This window comes from Dipodomys spectabilis, unplaced genomic scaffold, assembly GCF_019054845.1.
Source record: "Dipodomys spectabilis isolate Male_0828 unplaced genomic scaffold, ASM1905484v1 ptg000493l, whole genome shotgun sequence".
Taxonomy (NCBI): Eukaryota; Metazoa; Chordata; class Mammalia; order Rodentia; family Heteromyidae; genus Dipodomys; species Dipodomys spectabilis.
In genome coordinates this window covers 223070-242500 of record NW_024871170.1, presented here as the reverse complement: position 1 = coordinate 242500, position 19431 = coordinate 223070, and the positions used below count along the sequence as shown (strand labels likewise).

Below are 19431 nucleotides of genomic sequence, written 5' to 3'. Positions count from 1 at the left end.
ATCCTAGCTTTAAGGAATGAGATTCGAAGCCATCCCAGAGAGACACAGCGAGACAGTCTTACCTCCAGGTAAGCAGAAGTGGAGGAGCGGAGAAAGAGGCCCAAGTGGTACAGTGCCGGCCGTAAGCAAAAAAGCTAAGGGATAGAGCACTCGAGCCCTGAGTTCAAGCCCCCATACTGGCTACAAAGAGGAAAAGAAGGAGGGAAAACCCACTCCGAAAGACTTAAACCTAAAATCAGGAGGTCGTTGTTGGACTGTGAACACCTGTTTCAGGTTGTTAACAGGCCAAGGGGCAGCAGCTGTTCCTGGGGGCTGGAAATGGGCCGTATTTTTGCCTTAGCAAAGCAATCCGTGGCTCCTTCAGTCAGCAGCCCGGGACATCTTCGTTTGTGGAGGGAGATGCTTCCCTCCTCTTCCTCCTTCCTCCTCTGTGGGAGGCGAGGGGAAGTGTGGACCCTAGGAACGCTGTCATCTGGCAGGAGGGTCCTAGCATGAGCGGCTGACGGATCCTTAGTGCATCCTCTGGAGGCCGTGAGGGAAGGCAAGGAACTCGCCGTGGGCTCGGGGACGTTGCAAAGTCCTTCTCCGTGGGGACAGCGTTGGCCTACGGTGGATTCCGAGAGTGATCTGTCAGGGGATGCCAGCCATCTTCCAGCTCTGCGTCTCCCTGTTCAAAGCTAGCCCGGATAGAAAAGCCCAAGACCTCTCTCCAACTAGCCGTTGAGAAGCTGGACGTGGAGGTGTGGCGTAAGAGGTAGACTGCAGACTGCGGTGGAAATCAATCCAGGTGGTGAGGCCTTGGATTTAAGGCCCAGGAACTGCACAAAAAAATGAGTGGAGGGCGGACACACCGAGAGACAGAGACAGAGAGACAGAGACACAGAGAGACAGAGAGACAGAGAGACAGAGAGACAGAGAGACAGAGACACAGAGAGACAGAGAGACAGAGACAGAGAAACAGAGACACAGAGACACAGAGACACAGAGACACAGAGAGACAGAGACACAGAGACACAGAGACAGAGAGACAGAGACAGACAGAAGGAGACAGTCAAGAGAGCGTGGTACGCTACCTGGAAATTGCAACTCCCACCTGTGAGGCTTCAGAGGGAAAACAGAAGCTGTGCTCACGTCTGCATTCATGACGGTTTTGTTTAAAAGCATTCTCCCATTCCCCAGCGAGGTTTCAATTTTATTGTTGCAGAACCAAATCAAAGCATTTTCCTTCTTCTTTGTTTTTTTTGGTTGGTGGTGGGGCTTGAACTCAGGGCCTGGGCGCTGTCCCTCAGCTCTTCAGCTCAAGGCGGGCGCTCTACCACGTGAGCCACAGCGCCACTTCCGGTTTTCTGGTGGTTTGTTGGAGATCAGAGTCTCAGGGACTTTCCTGCCCAGGCTGGCTTTGAACTGCAATCCTCAGATGTCAGCCTCCTGAGTAGCTGGGATGACAGGCGGGAGCCACCGGCGCCCGGCTCTGTGAGACTCTTATCTCCAATGAACCAGCAGAAATCTAGAAGTGGAGCTGTGGCTCAAGTAGTAAAGCAACAGCCTTGAGCACAAAAGCTGAGGGATCACACCCAGGTCCTGCGTTCAGCACCAAGTATATTCTTTATTTGCGTATGTGTATATTTATGTAAAGTATAACAATAAATAGAATAAAGATGTAAAATGTATTATACAATATAAATTATATGTGATGTATATATCATGTGTAATACATAATATAATACTTATTACACACACACACACACACACACACATACAGTCAGGTGCTGGTGGCTCACGCCTGTCATCCCAGCTACTCAGGAGGCTGAGGTCTGAGGATCGAAATTCAAAATCAGCCCAGGCAGGAAAGTGTGTGAAACCCCCGATCTCCAACTAGCCAGAAAGAGTGGGAAATGGAACCGTGGCTCCCGTGGCAGAGCACTAGCCTAGAGAGAGAGAGCCGAGCAATAGCACAAGGCCCTGAGTTCAAGACCAGCACACACACGCAGACACAGACACACGGACACACGGACACACGGAGTACCAGCACCCACACGTAGTACCAACACACACGCAGTGTCAGCACACACACACCTACACAGCACCAGGACACACACACACACACGCACATGCACACACACACACACGGGCGGTTTACAGTTCCACACCGGTCTGTGCAGGAATACAGGTGGTAAAATTCTCTGTAGGGTCCCTGAGGTCAACGTTGAAATGCACGCATCATGAACACAGCGGAAGGCAAGCAGGTTTCTGTTTTTTGTTTTTAATCAGTGCTGGGATTTGAACTCAGGGCCCGGGCGCTGTCCCCGAGCCTCTCTGTGCTCAAGGCTGGCGCTCTACCCCTTGAGCCACGGCACCACTTCCGGCTTTTTCTATGTCTGTGGTGCAGAGGATTCGAACCCAGGGCCTTGTGCACGCCGGGCGAGCACTGTGCCCTGAGCACCTGCCCAGCCCAGTTTCCGTGTGTGCTGACCTTCTGCCTGTTTTTGTTCACGTGGCGCGTGTCCCTCTCTCTCCAACCCTCCATGGCTCTCATTTCCCTCCCAGGATGCAGGGAGGCCGGGGGCAGATGCCCGTCACCGCCGTGATCTCTTTCTAGAACGTTCCTTCTGGCAGATCCATCTCAGCTCGGCCTGGCAGCTCTCAGCGTACAAGCGCTCCTGGGAGGCGACTGCACAGTTGGTGTCCTGCCACACGCTTGTGTCCTGTGCCACACCCGTCAGCTGGAGGCTGGGGGGAGAGCCACACGCCCTCGTGAGCGTGAATGAGCGTGGAACACTCCCCACGCCTCCCCCCAGTGCCCGAGGCCGCCGCAGAACACAGGCTCAGCCGCAGAGACGCAAGGGACACCGGTTCAAGGCCACAGGATGCCACAAAGCCTTTTACAGACGGCGGATAGGCTTGGGACACTCTAGATCTCATCTTTACTGGGGAAGAATCATTCGTGTGTGTGTGTGTGTGTGTGTGTGTGTGTGTGTGAGAGAGAGAGAGAGACAGACAGACAGACAGAGACAGAGACAGAGAGAGACAGAAAGAGACAGACAGACAGAGTGTGTGTGTGTGTGTGTGTGTGTGACAGAGAGAGGGAGAGAGGGAGAGGGAGAGACAGAGACAGACAGACAGACAGAGGGAGTGTGTGTGTGTGTGAGAGAGAGAGACAGAAACAGAGAGAGACAGAGACAGACAGACAGAGGGAGTGTGTGTGTGTGTCCTGGGATTTGAACTCAGGACCCTGGCACTATTTCTGAGCTATTGTTGCTCAAGGCCAGCAGTCTACCATTTGAGCCACAACTCCACTTACAGCTTTTCCTGGTGGTTTATTGGAGATCAGAGTCTCCAGGCCTTTCCTGCCTGGGCTGGCTTTGAACCCTGATGCTCAGATCTCAGCCTCCTGAGTAGCTGGGATGACAGGCGGGAGCCACCGGTGCCCAACTGCCCTATGACATTTTCACAGACCCTTTCCAAAGAAGTTATCAGTCCATTCCTGATCCTTTCAAACTCCATTCAAAGCCTGGCATCGCAGCTACTCAGGAGGCTGAGATCTGAGAATCATGGTTCAAAGCCAGCCCTGGGCAAGAATTTCCATGAGACTCTTATCTCCAGTGAACCTCCAGGAAGCTGGCAGTGGAGCTGTGGCTCGAGTGGCAGAGCACCAGCCTCGAGTGAAAGAGCCAAGCATCAGGACAGGCCCTGAGTTCAAGCCCCAGGACCAGCACCAAAATAAAGGAATCAATTGAAGATCAGTGTGAGGGCAAACGCGGGCTTCCTGGTGAAAATCCGCTCCCCGCCTGGGAATCCTGCATCTCCTCCGGCCGCTCCGGCTTCTGGAGACTTCTTGGCCCAAACTCAGATGTGGAGAAACGGGGTTTCCACCATGTACCGCACGCCCGACAGATGACGTCACCAGGACTCACCCGGAGGAGCTGAACTCAGAGCCGTTGGTCCACTTCCACATCTTGCCCGACACTGAGCGATGTAGTCCGATCCAGTAGAGATGTCTGTCATGTTCCAGAAACTCCCACAGGAGCCTCTGGGATAGAAGGGACAGAGAACAACATGGCGCTTTTTGCTTTGGTGCCATGCCTGGGGCTTGAACTCACGGCCTGGGCGCTGTCCCTGAGCTCTTTTGCTCAAGGCTAGCGCTCTACCACTGAGCCACAGCACCACCTCTGGCGTTTGGGAGCCAAGAGTCTCATGGACTTTGTTGCCTGGGCTGACTTTGAACCATGATCCTCAGCTCTCAGCCTCCTGAGGAGCTAAGATTTCAGGTGTACCTGATCTTATCTGTGCACCCCTAAAACCCAGGGTAGCAACACCCCCGCAGCAAGAAGTTCCTCACGTCTCTAAGCGCCTCATTCTGCCTTCTCTTTGGTATTTCTCTTTCTCAAGATAGATAGGTAGATACATACACACACAAATACATAGATACCAAAATAAAGATAGATGAGTTATACAGACATGCATACAAAAATTGGATAGACACAAAAAGATAGATAGATGCATACACATACACACAGAGACATAGATACATACAGAATACCCAGATAGAGAGACAGATAATAGATATAGAGATAGATACATAAATACAAAAGTAGAGATAGAAATGATGGAGGGATGGGCGAGTGGATGGGTGGGTGGTGGATGATGAATGGATGGTGGATGATGGGTGGATGCATGGGTAGTGATTGGATTATGGATAGATGGATGGTGGATGGGATAATGGATGGATGGATAGATGGTGGATGGTGGATGATGGATGGATGATGGATAGATGGATGACAGATGAATGGTAGATGATGATAATGGATGGATGATGGATGATGGATGGATGATGGATGGTGGGTGGATGGATGGATGTATGGTAGATGGTGGATGATGGGTAGATGGATGGATAGATGGATGGTGGATGGGATAATGGATGGATGGATAGATGGTGGATGGTGGATGGATGATGGATAGAGGGATGACAGATGAATGGTAGATGATGATAATGGATGGATGATGGATGATGGATGGATGATGGATGGTGGGTGGATGGATGGATGGATGGTAGATGGTGGATGATGGGTAGATGGATGGGTGGATGGATGGTGGATGGATGGTAGATGGATGGTGGATGATGGATGATGGGTGGATGGATGGATGGATGGGTGGTGGGTGATGGATGATGGGTGGATGGATGGATGGATGGGTGGATGGATGGTGAATGATGGATGATGGATGGATGGATGGTGGATGATGGATGAAGGGTGGATGGATGGATGGTGGATGATGGATGGTGGATGGATGGTGGATAGTAGATGATGGGTGGATGGATGGATGGATGGATGGTGGATGATGGATGGTGGATGATGGATGGATGGGTGGATGGTGGATGATGGATGGATGGTGGATGATGGATGGATGGTGGATGGATGAATGATGGATGATGGATGGATGATGGATGGATGAATGGTGGATGATGGATGATGGGTGGATGGATGGATGGATGGGTGGATGGTGGATGATGGATGGTGGATGGATGGTGGATGATGGATGGATGGATGGATGGTGGATGGATGATGGATGATGGATGGATGGATGGTGGATGATGAATGGTGGATGATGGATGGTGGATGGATGGGTGGATGGTGGATGATGGATGGATGGTGGATGATAGTAGATGATGGATGAGGGACAGATAGACAGATGGATGGATGTAGACACAGGCATATTGAGTCTTTGCTCTTTATTCTCCTGCAGGTTAAGCTTTGGGAATCGCAAGTCTCCACTCCACCGCATGGAGCCTTTGGTGAACAGCACAGAGGTCCTGGCACAGGCCTCCGGGTGCTGAGAGCCAGGATGGCATTTCCCTCACACTCACCAGCTCCTCTGCATCGTGAATGAGCAGCAGGTTGGATTGCTTTGTGGAGCAGTCGGTCAGGCTGTCATTCCAAGACAAAGGAGTGGATGATAGAAACAGGCACTTGTCTCCAAGTTCATGCTAAGACACAGGGCACGCTGCCATGGCTGGTCTCTCTACGGGAGAAACTGGAAGACGAACTTCCACCCAGCCCCTGATGAATAACAGCCCGCCATACACACACACACACACACACACCAGTACAATACTGCTGTAATAACAGGAGGTTCATTATAACTTTGACATTTTCAAGATCATGTTCAATTTGTTCACAGAAAATGTAGAGTCAGTGGCCAGAAATATGGCAAAGTATAAATGAAATTACATGATATTAGAATACACAAAAATGCCATTGAAACCACTCAAAGAGCCACATCTTATTTTTTTTAAGACACCAAGAGATAGAATTACTGGTTCCAGATGAGCTGATAAAACAGATGCTGATCAAGACTTGAGACTCACCCCTGCAATCCCAGCTCCTCAGGAGGCTGAGATCTGAGGGTCATGGTTCAAAGCCAGCCTGGGTCAGAAAGTCTGTCAGACTCTTATCTCCAGTGAATCAGCAAAAGAATTAGAAGTAGATCTGTGGCTCAAGTGGTAGAGTTCTATCCTTGGGAAATAAAGCTCAGGGACAGTGCCCAGGCCCTGAGTTCAAGGCCCAGTACATGCACACGCACGTGCGCACACACACACACACACATACACTCACACTCACAACTAAGTCTATTTCTTACTTTAATTAAATTCCTCACCAGTGTTGATTTCCCTAAATAGACAGGAATATCTAACTCACCTAAAAAGACTGAACCTAAAGCAAAGTATATGACCAACTGTAACCGATTTCAGTAAATCCACGAGAAAGACCACAGGGAGTATTGTAAGACAATTTCTGCCAAATGATGTATTCATCCACTAATAGAACTCACTGGGTATCTTTTTATCCCCAAGAAGGGTTTTCTTCTTTCTTGCTTGCTTGCTTGCTTTTTCTTTCTTTCTTTCTTTCTTTCTTTCTTTCTTTCTTTCTTTCTTTCTTTCTTTCTTTCTTTCTTTCTTTCTTTCTTTCTTTCTTTCTTTCTTTCTTTCTCTCCTTCCTTCCTTCCTTTCTTCCTTCCTTCCTGTCCTGGGGTTTGAACTCAGGGCCTGAGCATTTCTCTGAGCTTCTTTTGCCCAAGCTAGCACTCTACCATTTGAGCCACAGCACCACTTCTGACTTTTTCTGTGGTACTGAGACATCGAACCCCGGGCTTCATGCATGCTAGGTGAACACTCAGCCACATTCCCAGCCCTTAACTTTTTTCCCTTTAGTTGAGTCAAGCATGAAAGCCTCGTGACTGGGGTCCTCAGTGTGGTTATTGAGCATGTGATAGTCACCCCACCTTAGCTGGCAGGAACTTCAAGCCAAGGCAAGTTACCTGTTGTTTCGGTTCTGTTTTCTTGAATGTCCACTGTGCCCTCTTCTGCCGGTGATTTTTGCATTAAGAGTACCACTAGCAAAGAACACAGCAAGAGGGGTACATATGGAAATATGCACTTGAATGGATGTTACATGTTATGACACGCATATGGCCAGAGTCAAGTTATCTCCACAGGCTTGAAAATACAAAGTATTACTGGTGGGGTGACAATGAGCCTGGTTTGGAGACTAAATCCATTAAAAAAAAACAAACCAAAAAGACAGACAACAACAACAACAAAAACAGGTGCTATGGCTCATGCCTGTAATCCCAGCTTCTCAGGAGACTGAGATGTGAGGATCTGAGTTCAAAGCCAGCCCTGGTAGTGTAATTAACCAGTGCCCCAATAATCAGCAGGCCCGCAGATCAGTTTGGCCCGATGGCGCAGCCCTCTCCCCCCGCTGGAGGGGGCTGGGCATCAATGACGAGCTGACATCACTGTCCCATTGGACATGCCAGGAAGCCGGGGGGGGGGGGGGGGCAGGGGGGGAGGGGCACAGCCGATATACAGGCAGAGTGTTCTGGGTCCTGGTTGAGGAGGGGGAAGACCAGGAGTCCTGAGGGGAGTCCTTGGGAGAGTTCTGGGGGAGGAGGGGAGAGAGGGCAAAGAAGAAGTAGAGCAATGGAGCAGGAAGGCATGGCGTGGAGGGAGGGGCAGCGGAGGGGCCAGCCTGCCGGAGCAGAGCAGGGCAGGCCTGAGCCAGCCAGGGAAAGCCTCTAGAGGTCATCTGGGACCTCCCTGGAGCTCATTTGGGCGTTCCTCAAGAGGCCATTTGGGGCCTTCCCCTAGAGAGGCCCTCGGAGAGACGCCTCCCGGAGCAGAGCAGGGCCGGCCTGAGGAGTGAGCTGAGGCCTGCAGAGGAGGAGGAAGGGAGCAAAAGGAAAAGCCTGCCCCTTCGGAGCCCTGGAGCTTTGGAGCACTGGAGGTCTGGGTTGGAGGTTTGCAGACGGACTCATAAAGGTCAGGGCTGCCCAACGGAGGCTTGGAGGTTTGGTGGTTGAGGCTGCTCTGGGTTCTGGGTATCTAGCCCAGGACAAGGTAGTAGCGGGCCCCCTTTCTGGTTTAAATAGTGTGAATAAATGTGTTTGTCACCTTTCACGGTGGCCCAATGGATTGTCTCACTCTTGAGAGGGGAGGAAAAATCTGAGTCACCACCACGCCGGAAGTGGAGGAGTCCAGCACCAGCCTTGGGCACTAAGGTCAGACACAGTGCCAGGGCCCTGAGTTCAAGCCCCAGGGCCAGCCCAAAAACCAAATGAGGAAATCATCAAAGGAGGGAACGCCTCAGTCTTGGGTTATCTATTCTACACGACATAAATCAACCTAAGGAAATGCTCTTTACAACTCTCCGTCCCTTTCCAAATCGAGTGTCACTGTCTGCTCTCACGGATAGGTTGGCGTCCACCAAGTGGAATCCACCGGAAGCCCACCGTAAATCCTTGGAAAGTTTAACTTGCTTGGCTATTTTTATCTTTGGCTCCCAGCTGTGACCTCTTTGGTTCTGTGGGGCTCCTGGGACTTGAACTCAGGCCACAATCTTTTCTTTGTTCCAGGCGGGTGCTCTACCACTTGAGCCACAGCTCCCTTCTGGCTTTTGGGTGGTTCATTGGAGAGATACGGGTCTCATGGACTTTCCTACCGAGGTTGGCTACAAACGGTGATCCTCAGATCTCAGCCTCCTGTGTCTGGGCTGACAGGCGTGAGCCACTGGCTTCCAACAGCAACGGAGCCTTCTTTTTAGTTTAAGTTTGTGGCGCATGTGTGATGTCCCCTTAAATGACTCCGAGAAGCATCTGGAGACTCGGGAGGGAAGGGGGGGGGGCGGTGCACAATGGGTCTGGAATAGGAGTTGCAAGACTCAGAGTTTGCCCCTCATTCAAGGGCTGAGACTCCGTGAAGATGCGCTCGGCGTGACCATGGAAACAGAGGAAGAGCTCTGAGATGCTGCCTTACTCACCTGCCACACTCAGCCCAGCCACGCCCAGGACCAGCAGCGTTACAGCAGCGCAGAAAAGCTTCCACGCCAGCCCATGCCAACAGGGCCCCCGGCACCCCTCTGCAAGGAGCAAGAGACACTTGTTCAGAGGGCGCTGGAGGCTCAGCCCTGCCATCCCTGCTACTCAACGCGAGGATCATGGTTTGAAGCCAGCCCAGGCAGGAAAGTCTGTGAGACTCTGTGTGTGTGTGTGTGTGTGTGTGTGCATGTGTGTGCGTATGCCAATCTTAGGGCTTGAACTCAGGGCCTAGGAACTACCCCTGAATATTTCTGCTCAAGGCTGGTGCTCTACCACTTGAACCACAGCTCCACTTTTGGCTTTTTGGTGATAGAGACAAAAGCCACACAGGGGTTTCTGCTCTGGCTTGGCTTAGAACCATGGTCCTGAGATCTCAGCCTCCTCAGTTGCTAGGATGACAGAAAGGCATGAGGTATTATCTCCAACAAACTACCAATAAAAGCCAGAAGTGCTGTGGCTGAAGCAGTAGAACACTAACTGCCTTGAGCAAAAGAGGCTCAGGGACAGCACCCAGGCCTTGAGTTCAAAGCCCAGGACCAGCATAAAAGCAAAAACAAAAACAGCCAGGAGCTGGTGGCAACAGTTGTAATCCTAGCTACTCAAGAGGCTGAAATCTGAGAATGTAGTTCAAAGCCAGCTTGGGCTGGAAAGTCTGTGAGACTCTGATCTCCAATGAACCATCAGAAAACCAGAAGTGGTGCTGTGGCTCAAGTGGTAGAGCGCCAGCCTTGAGCTGAAGAGCTGAGGGACAGCGCCCAGGCCCAGAGTTCAAGCCCTACAGTGGACAAAAAGAAAAAAAAAACAAGCCTAAAACAAAATAAAAACTCTGTGTCTGTGTGTGTGTGTGTCGGGGTTTGAACTCAGGGCCTTGGCAATGTCTCTGAGCCTTTTTTGTTTATTTTTTTTCTCAAGGCTGGCACTATACCACTTGACCCACACCTCTACGGCCAGCATTTTTCAGGTCCTTTGGAGATCAGAGTCTCATGGGCTTTCCTGGCCAGGCTGGCTTCGAACTGCGATCCTCAGCTCTCAGCCTCCTGAGCGGCTGGGATGACAGGCGTGACTCACTGGCTTTTTCTGGTGTGTGTTATTCCCCAAGTTCACAGAGGAAACCATTTGCCATTTGGCCACAAAGAAAAATAGGTCTCTGCTCACGTCCATCCGGACTTTGTGGCCGGGCTGAGATCCACCCCCGGTGTGTGGTGAGGGCCCTGGACCCAGGCTGCTTGTGGTTTTACAACAGCCCAAGGCCAAGGTCTACACTGCTCTGAGCACCTTCTACTTCTTAGGTGTTTGTTGCTTCAGGGTTGGTTTGACAGATCCGACTTTCTGCGCTCGCAGCTTTGGGGCCCTGGATCAACAATGCTGAAGGGACTCCCCCCCTCCCCTGCATTTCTAGACTCGAGTTTCCCAGGTGAAATGCAGCCAGCTCAGCCGACACACTTCCCCAGAGCCTCAGGGAAAATCGCAGCCAGATTACCCGATGCAAGAATGCCCTGTGTCACGCCGAAGACTTTGCCTGGCAAGACCCTGAGTTCAAATCCCCATGCGATGAAAGGAAGAAGAAAGAGAGAGAGAAAACCAAAGAGAGGAAAAGAAAGAAAAGGAGATAAGAGAAGGAAGGAAAAGAAATGAAAGAAAGAGGGGAGGAAGGGAAAAAGGAAGAAGGTAGGAAGGAAAGAACAGAAGAGAGGAGAGGAGACAGCTCACGCCTGTAATCCCTGCTACTCAGGAGGCGGAGATCTGAAGATCTTGATCCCCAGCCAAGCCAAAGCAGAGAAGCCCCTGAGACTCATCTCCAATTAACCAGCACAAAGTCAAAAGTGGAGCTGTGGCTCAGGTGGTAGAACGCCAGCCTTGAAGATACAAACTAAGGAACAGCACTGGGACTGGCACCAGGAAAAAAAAGGCTCATAGAACGACTATATGACTGTGTGTGTGTGTGTGTGTGTGTGTGTGTGTGTGTGTGTGTGTACGCCAGTCTTGAGGCTTAAACTCAGGGCCTGGATGCTTTCCCTGAGCTTTTGTGCTCAGGGCTGGCGTTTTACACCTGAGCCACAGCTCCACTTCTGGCTTTTGGGTGGTTCACTGGAGTGAAAGTCTCATGGACTTTCCTACCCAGGCTGGCTTTGAACCACGATCCTCCCAGCTCAGCCTCCTGAGTAGCTAGGATGACAGGCGGGAGCCAAAGGCGTCCCACTGAAAATGGATAACTTCATTTGTGTCTACAAGAAACCCTAAAAATATAAGACATACCAAGAACGGTACTCGTGACCCAACTTACAGAATTGTAACCCCGCTGTATGACACCTTAATAAACAATAACAATGGAATGGTATTAATAATTGAACACATATTAATTGCATTAAAACACAGGTGAACAGTAAAACGTAATAATAACACATAGATTCCACCAATGGAAATTAAATTGGAAATGTAATTACGGTGGTAATATTGTCAGAAAATTCAGTTTGAATTCAGAAGAGAATACAACAATATGTGTGTGTGTGTAAATATGTACATATATCATAGCAAATATAACATAAAGCTAGTGAAGTCTTTTCTTCCTCCGTTTCTAGTCTTTTCTCCTCCATTCCAGACCTGCCATTTCTAATGTATGATTTCCCTGACTTGAAAGGAATCCTTGCATTTTTCTCTCTTTTGCTTTTACCTGCACTGTGAGGGGATTTCAGACTCTGTGATATGTAAGGTTTTTGCTTTAAGCTCAGGGATGAAAATCCTTGACAGCACCAGAAATCCCCAAGTAGCTCTCTCACGCCATGAACTTCCTGAACTCTGAAAACACATTAAATAGACCCGGCACTGGTCGCTCCCGCCTGTAATCCCAGCGACTCCGTAGCTCCCAGCCAGCCCTGGCAGGAAAACTGGTGAGACTCTGATCTCCCATGAGCCACCAAAAAGCCAGAAGTGGAGCTGTGGCTCAAGAGGTAGAGCGCCAGCCTTGAGCAAAAGAGGTCAGGGACAGCGCCCAGGCCCTGAGTTCAAGCCCCAGGACCTGCATGAGAGAGAGAGAGAGAGACAGACAGACAGACAGAGAGTCAGAGACAGAAAGAGGAAGAGAAACAGTAAGTAGGTTAATTGCTGATCTCCTGTATCCTGTGACTTAAAAAAGGAAGTTCTACCTTTAACTTAAAGAGCACCAGGTTGTAATTCGAGAATGTTCTTCCCTAAGTCTCCGGCAGCCTTTTGTATTGTGTTTCTTCTCCTTCTCCTTCCTGTGCCAGTCCTGGGCTTACACTCAGCGCTCGGCACTGTCTCTGAGCCTTTGTGTTCCAGGCTGGCGCTCTACCACTTGAGCCACAGCTCCATGTCTGGCTTTTCCCACCATCTCCTTGGAGATCAGAGTCTCACAGCCTCTCCTGCTTGGGCTACCTGGGAAATGCAATCTGCAGATCTCAGCCTCCTCCTGAGTAGCTGGGATTACAGACGTGAGCACCGGTATTTGACAGAGATCCTGTGAACACAGTCACGGAATCTCAGAGTTAGGACTGCGTGCAGGGAGCCGTAAGCACCGCTGGCACCGAGCAAAGCTCCAAGGGGAGACGCAAAGCTCAGATTCTGGAGAGAAAGAAGAGGATGGTAACAGGGCAGGAAGGTGTTAAACCTCCCAAAGGATCATCATCCACGGCCAGGCCAAGCAACCAAGAACAGGAGGAAAGCAGCCCTCCAGAAGATGCGCAGAACCCAGCAACCAAACCCAGCGCTTACCCGGCGGGTGAGTGGAGGAGGGGGCGCTGTCTTGAGCGGGGCCCCTGGCGAGATGTAAATCAGCATATACGATGGGCAAGTCCATGGCTGGAGGAAGAGGAGACCTTCTAGCAGCAAAGGGCAGGTCCAGGTTCTGTGGGAGACAGAGGTGCCGGCGGAAGTGGCGTGGGAGAGTGGTTTGCTGTCCGCCTGCGGCCCACACCCACACGAGACAGAGGCCGACCTGAAGGCCTCTGACACCTGATCTTTCTGGAATGACATTCTAGAACGTCTTGCTTGTTCTTTATTATTGTTATTTTTTTTTCTTTTTAGTGTCATACCTGGCACTTGAACTCAGGATCTGGGGACTATCCCTGAACTCGTGTGTGTGTGTGTGAGTCCTGGGACTTGAACTCAGGATCTGGGGACTATCCCTGAACTCTGTGTGTGTGTGTGTGTGTGTGTGTGTGTGTGTGTGTGTGTGTGTGTGTGTGTGTGTGAGTCCTGGGACTTGAACTCAGGACCTGGGCACTGTCCTGAGCTTCATTTTTGCTCAGGGCTGGTGGCTCTACCACTTGAGCTACAGCTTTACTTCCAGGTTTTTCTGTAATTCATTGGAGACAAAGGTCTCTTGGACTTTCCTGCCCGGGCTGGCTTTGAACCACGATCCTCTGTTCTCAGCCTCCTGAGTAGCTAGGATGACAGGTGTGAGCCACCAGTCCTTGACTCCTGAGCTTTTCTACTCTACTTGAGCCACAGCTCCACTTTGACTTGTGGTGCTTGGTTGGAGATCAGAGTCTCACAGACTTTCCTGCCCAGGCTGGCTTTGAACCGTGATCCTCAGATCTCAGCCTCCTGAGTAGCTGGGATGACAGGCGGGAGCTACGGGTGCCCGGCTTTGTTCTCATTCTTATAATATCTGTTTGAGTGATTTTTTTTTTCAAGAGAAAAATGAGAATAGTGAGGAACTCATGTAGAGTTAAGATAGGAGACCCCCCCTCCCCCCAAATCCCAATTCTTGAGATTTTCTATACTATTTCACCCAATGTTATGAAAATAAAGAGTCATGATTTTTTTTTCTAGACCTGGGGCTTGAACTCAGGACCTGGGAGCTGTTCCTGAGCTTCTTTTGCTCAAGGCTAGCGCTCTACCACTTGAGCCACAGAGCCACTTCTGGCTTTTTCTGTGTGTGTGGTCCTGAGGAATCGAACCCAGGGCTTCCTGCATGTTAGGCGAGCGCTCTACCACTGAGCCACCTGCCCAGCCCAAAAGTTGTGAGTTTTTTTTCAAGCCAGGCACTGGTGGCTCACACCTCTGATCCCAGCTACTGAGGAGGCTGAGATCTGAGGATCAAGGTTCAAAGCCAGCCATGGCAGGAAACTTCATGAAATTCTTATTTCCAGTAAACCACTCAGAAAACCAGAAGTGGAGCTGTGGCTCAAGTGGTAGAACGATTGCTTTGATCTGAAGAGCTGAGGGACAGCGCCCAGGCCCTGAGTTCAAGCCCCATGACCAACCAAAACAAACAAACAAAAGTAATCAAAACAAACAGGTCATAGAAACAGTCCTTAAGCATGCTATATATTTTTTATTTTTGGTCAGTTGTGGGGCCTGAACTCTGGGCCTGGGCGCCGTCCCTCAGCTCTTCCGCTCAAGGCTGGCGCTCTACTGCTTGAGCCACAGCGCCACTTCCAGTTTTCTGTGGTTCATTGGAGATCAGAGTCTCAGGACCTTTCCTGCCCGGGCTGGCTTTGAACTGCGATCCTCAGATCTCAGCCTCCTGAGTAGCTGGGATGACAGGCGTGAGCCACCAGCGCCCGGCTGGGTCTCAAGTGTTAATGAGCATTTTAAAATGTGAGTAAAAACCTACGTTATGTGCCTTTTTGATGATTTTTTCCCCCTGGGCTAAAGTGGAAACAACTTGGTTTGGCAATGTGCCCGGCATTCTGCCTGGGCGAGAAACACTCAAGGCCACTGACTGGTGTGTGACCAACGGGCTCTTGAGACCAAATCTATGCTGGGCACCAGATTGCTTTGTGGGACCAGACTCTGGTCCTGGCTGCCCCCCCTCCCCAGGGTGAAGAGGATGCTGTACTAGAAGCTTCCCCGATGCAGGGGAGATGGGTCCCAACGTTAGCCAAGCCTGTACACTTGCCAGCATTACAACGCAGGTGGCTCGGGTCTGTTTTCCACTACGATGATCACCTGGCCCCTGTCTTCCTTTCCATCTATCGGTCTGGCCGGGGCAGGAAGCTCCAAGAGACTCATGTCCAGCCGCGTCGCCCCACCCCGCAGGAAGGACCCGCGCAGGTTAGTGCCGCGTCCGACCCTGCTCGTAGCTTTCGTGGGCCACTTGTTGAGAACACAGTTGCTGTTTCCCTGCTGGCGTTACTCTGCGGGGGCTCGTCCGCGGCGCCTCGCATTGTCCCTGTGGTTTATTATCTCTCTCCTTTCGGACCTGGCTTCCTTTTCAAAGGATGCTGTGCAAGATGTCTGCTCCTAGCAATCCGACGCACCATCTTCCCATGCCACCCCAGGATCCCAAGACTCACGCTGCGAGCTTGCCCATCCTGCTTCCCTGAGGATGAAGGGAACAAAGCCATTTTAGGGGACACGAAGGAGGGTAATTCAAGGAAACCGAGGCCTGGGGAAGGCATCCCAGACATGTGGCATCTAGAAACTTAGAAGCGCTGCTATCTTTGCCTCAAAGAGAGGCCGCTGAACAACGCATCCTTTGCTGAGGGATGCATTTCTCACCCAAGATTTCACAGCTGCCTGACAGGATGCCCCAAAACACAGACGGCAGGGTGTCCCCTCCTTTCAAGGGTAAGAATCTGTTTCCTGGCAGATGCATTGTGCCTGGAAACCCAGAGAATAACAAAGCAAAGACAAAGCACCAGACCCCCAAAGCCAGACCCCCAAAGCCTTTACCCTGTAAAGACCCAGCTGCCCAAGGAGCGGTGTGTCTCTCGGGTGTCTCCTTGTGTGTGTGTCTGTCTGTCTCTGCAGGATTGTCCGCCTGTCTCTGTGCCTGCGTGCACATGTGTGTGTGTGCGTGTGTGTGTGTCTTCTCTCCCTAGGAGAGCTCCCACACTCTGCCATCCTTCTGCTGGTCCTTTGGTCTGTCTGTTTGCCCGCTTGTGACTCGTCCAGACATTCTTACTCAGGATTGAAGTCAAGGCCTAAGGGAAGAGTTCCCATGTTTGAAGGGGAGCGCCACTAACCCTCACCTCCATCTGTGGCCCCTCCAGGAATGAGGGAAGCCGCGAGCCTGGGTTTCTCTGGGCCTGGGATCCTATCCAAGCACACGCACCCAAACGAGCCCCAGGAAAGGCAAACAGGAGGGGTTCATTTTTTTTGTCTGGTGGTGGGTTTCTCTGTCTCTGGGAGGGTGAGGGGGGCACAGGAATGGGGGGACAGAGGGGAAACCAAGGCAGCCGGGGTCCTCGCTGGACACCAGGTGGAGAATGAACTCCACCACTGGTGGGTGGGGACGGGAGGGAAAAATGGGGAGAGAGCGAGGGAAGGGGGGGCAGGGCCCACAGAGAAACGCGCTCATTCTTTGTTTGTTTGTTTGTGGATTTGTTGTTGTTTTTTTTTGCCAGTCCTGGGGCCTGGGCGCCGTCCCTGAGCTGCTTTTGCCCAAGGCTGGCGCTCTACCCCGTGAGCCACAGCGCCATGTCTGGCTTTTTCTGCTTATGTGGTGCTGAGGAATCGAACCCAGGGCCTCATGCATGCTAGCACTGTCTATCACTTTAAGATAACCATTTACAAACTGGATACAAATGAATCCGTTTCCTCCAAGTTGCTATACTTGAACTTCCCAACGGAGGGCGCCGGAGTACTTTCTGTGGAGAGGGCCATAAACTCAGCAGAATATTTAACCCTTTGCTTCTTTACGAAGGGGATCACTTCCCTCAGCTTCATGCATAAGCAAAGGGTAAGAATGAATTTCTGATCCCGAACTTGAAAATTCAGGCACAGGGCTGGGCAGGTGGCTCAGAGGTAGAGCGCTCGCCTCGCATGAGGCCCTGGGTTCGATTCCTCAGCACCCCATAAGCAGAAAAAGCTGCAAGTGGTGCTGTGGCTCATGTGGTAGAGCGCCAGCCTTGAGCCAAAGAAGCTCAGGGACAGCGCCCAGGCCCTGAGTTCAAGCCCCAGGACTGACCCAAAAAAAAGAAAAGAAAAGAAAAAGAAAATTCAGGCATATTTACCCCTGCCCATACTACAATGCCAGAAATGCCAAGACCCGGGAAGAAAAGGAACACAAGACAAAGACATTATGGCCTGAGGCTGGTTAATGCTTCAAACACACATCTTATCTCCTGTTTAGATCCTCTGGCTCAACTAGAACACACCAAAGCCTGCTTTGTTATAATTCATTGATTGTTGCAGCATGGGGCTTGCTCACGGCCTGGGCACTGTCTCCGCTTTTTGCTCAAGATTGGTGCTCTACCCCTTGAGCCACAGCGTCACTTCTGGATATATATATATATATATATAATATATGTTTTTGGTGGTTAATGGGAGATTCCAGTTACACAGGCCCAGCACTAGCAGCTCATACTGATCATCCCAGCTACTTGGGATGCTGAGATTTGTGGTTCAAAGCCAGCTGGGGTAGGAATGTTCACAAGACTCTCACCACTAATGAGCCACCGAAAAGTGGTTCAAGTGGTAGAACGAAAAAATAAAAGGACAAGGTCTGGGACAGTGTCCAAGGGCCAGGACTGGCACAAAACAAATAACAAGACTCTTAGGGACTTTCCCACCGTGCTGGTTTTGGACTGTGGCCCTCAGCTACAAGTGACCTTGGCTGGTGTTTGCCTCTGTTCTGGTTCTCTGGGTTCTGGAGAAATTTTTATCTCTGTTGTGGCTCCCACGGGAAGGGAGCTGTGGCTTCCTGGTCCAGCCTGGCCCCTGTCCTCATTTGGGGGTGCTCTGCTGTCCCGTGTGGCTCTACTGTTCCTCAGAGGTCATTTCAGCCCCTTGTCAGAAAGATGTTTCCATCTGTTCTGTGAGAGACGCTGTGGAGAGAACCATGAAAAACTCAACATGGATGCAGAGCTGGGCGCTGTGGCTCACACCTGTAATCCCAGCTTTGCAGGAGTCTGAGATCTGGGGATCGGGGATCAAAGCCAGCCCCGGGAGGGAAAGTCTGTGAGACTCTTCTTACCAGTGAACCACCGGAACATGGGAAGGGGAGCGGTGGCTCAAATGGCAGAGCGCCATTGTTGAGCGGGGGGAAAAAATACTAAGAAACAGCGGCCAGGCCCTGAGCTCCGGCTCCAGGACAGGCACCAAAAAAAGATAGGAAAAAAAAAATAGGAAGCAGAGAGGCCAGGCCCTGCTCCTGCTTCTACTTAATGTATGGCCACACAGACAGCTGGAGTATGGAGGAAGGGTCCTGCCTAAGGGTCCTGCCCAGGGTCGAGCAAAGCACAGGCGTGTGCTCACATGCTGGTCCGCTGGCTCATTCCCACCTGAGCCCCCAAAAGACAATGCCCGCACCGCCTTCCACTGAGCACCCGGCCAAGGTCCTCACCCTGCATCCCAAGAAGACTGTTAGGAAAATGGAGGGGAACAGAAAAGCAATCGTTGGGACTGGATCATCCACAGGTGATTTTATTGAGATAGAACAGGGGCAGGGGTCACAGACCTTCCCGCGGGTTTGGAGGTTGTCCCAGAGAGTTGGGACAGGAGCAAGGAGGCCCACAATGGGGTGTGTAGGCCGGGGCAGGATTGCCCTGCCCGCACCTCAGACAAGTTCACACCTGCCTGGATTTCGCCTGGCGTCTGCATGGACCTGGGACTATAGCGTGGGGGTCAACCCTTCAGGGACCCCAGCCCATTTTTTTTAATTCTCTGCTTCTCTGTGAAGCCTTATATAAGCGCACCCCCAGTCCCGTCCCTGGCACAGCCTCCAAACCCACGGGAAGATCTGTGTGCCTCAGCTGTTCCTCAATGAACAGTCCTTGCCTGTGGGGGATCGAGTCCGGCCTAGGCCTGCTCCCTTCTCCTCCACTTCCCCGACATTTGGGGCTGAACCCCGGGAGAGGGAAGGCGCCAGGAAGAGCTGGGTCCCCTCCTCCGCCTCTCACCGAGCCTTTCACCTTCCCTTTCCCAGGTCGGTGGTGGGGCTTGAACTCAGGGCCTGGGCGCTGTCCCTCAGCCCTTCAGCTCAAGGCAGGCGCTCTACCACTTGAGCCACAGCACCACTTCTGGTTTTCTGGTGGTTCATGGGAGATCAGAGTCTCATGGACTTCCCTGCCCGGGCTGGCTTTGAACTGCGATCCTCAGATCTCAGCCTCCTGAGTACCTGGGATGGCAGGTGTGAGCACCGGCGCCTGG

The 19431-nt window shown here is 51.5% G+C and overlaps 1 protein-coding gene across 4 annotated transcripts; it reads right to left on the bottom strand.

Moving 5' to 3' along the window:
- Positions 1-2360: 2360 nt before the first annotated feature.
- Klrb1 (killer cell lectin like receptor B1) lies at positions 2361-13370 on the bottom strand. 4 transcript variants are annotated; one of them, XR_006145816.1, is made up of 6 exons: positions 13102-13370; positions 9315-9413; positions 7315-7389; positions 5864-6042; positions 3915-4030; positions 2361-2730 (listed from the first exon to the last, which is right to left on the bottom strand). XR_006145816.1 is itself a non-coding variant. In XM_042669288.1 (3 exons), the coding sequence occupies exons 1-3, from the start codon at positions 13184-13186 to the stop codon at positions 7280-7282; spliced, it is 294 nt and encodes a 97-aa protein (XP_042525222.1). In that variant the 5' UTR covers positions 13187-13370; the 3' UTR covers positions 7150-7279. The 4 variants fall into 4 exon arrangements, 1 of the variants encoding a protein (XP_042525222.1); XR_006145817.1 differs by having other exon boundaries at positions 5864-6018; XR_006145818.1 differs by having other exon boundaries at positions 5864-5924.
- Positions 13371-19431: the final 6061 nt, after the last annotated feature.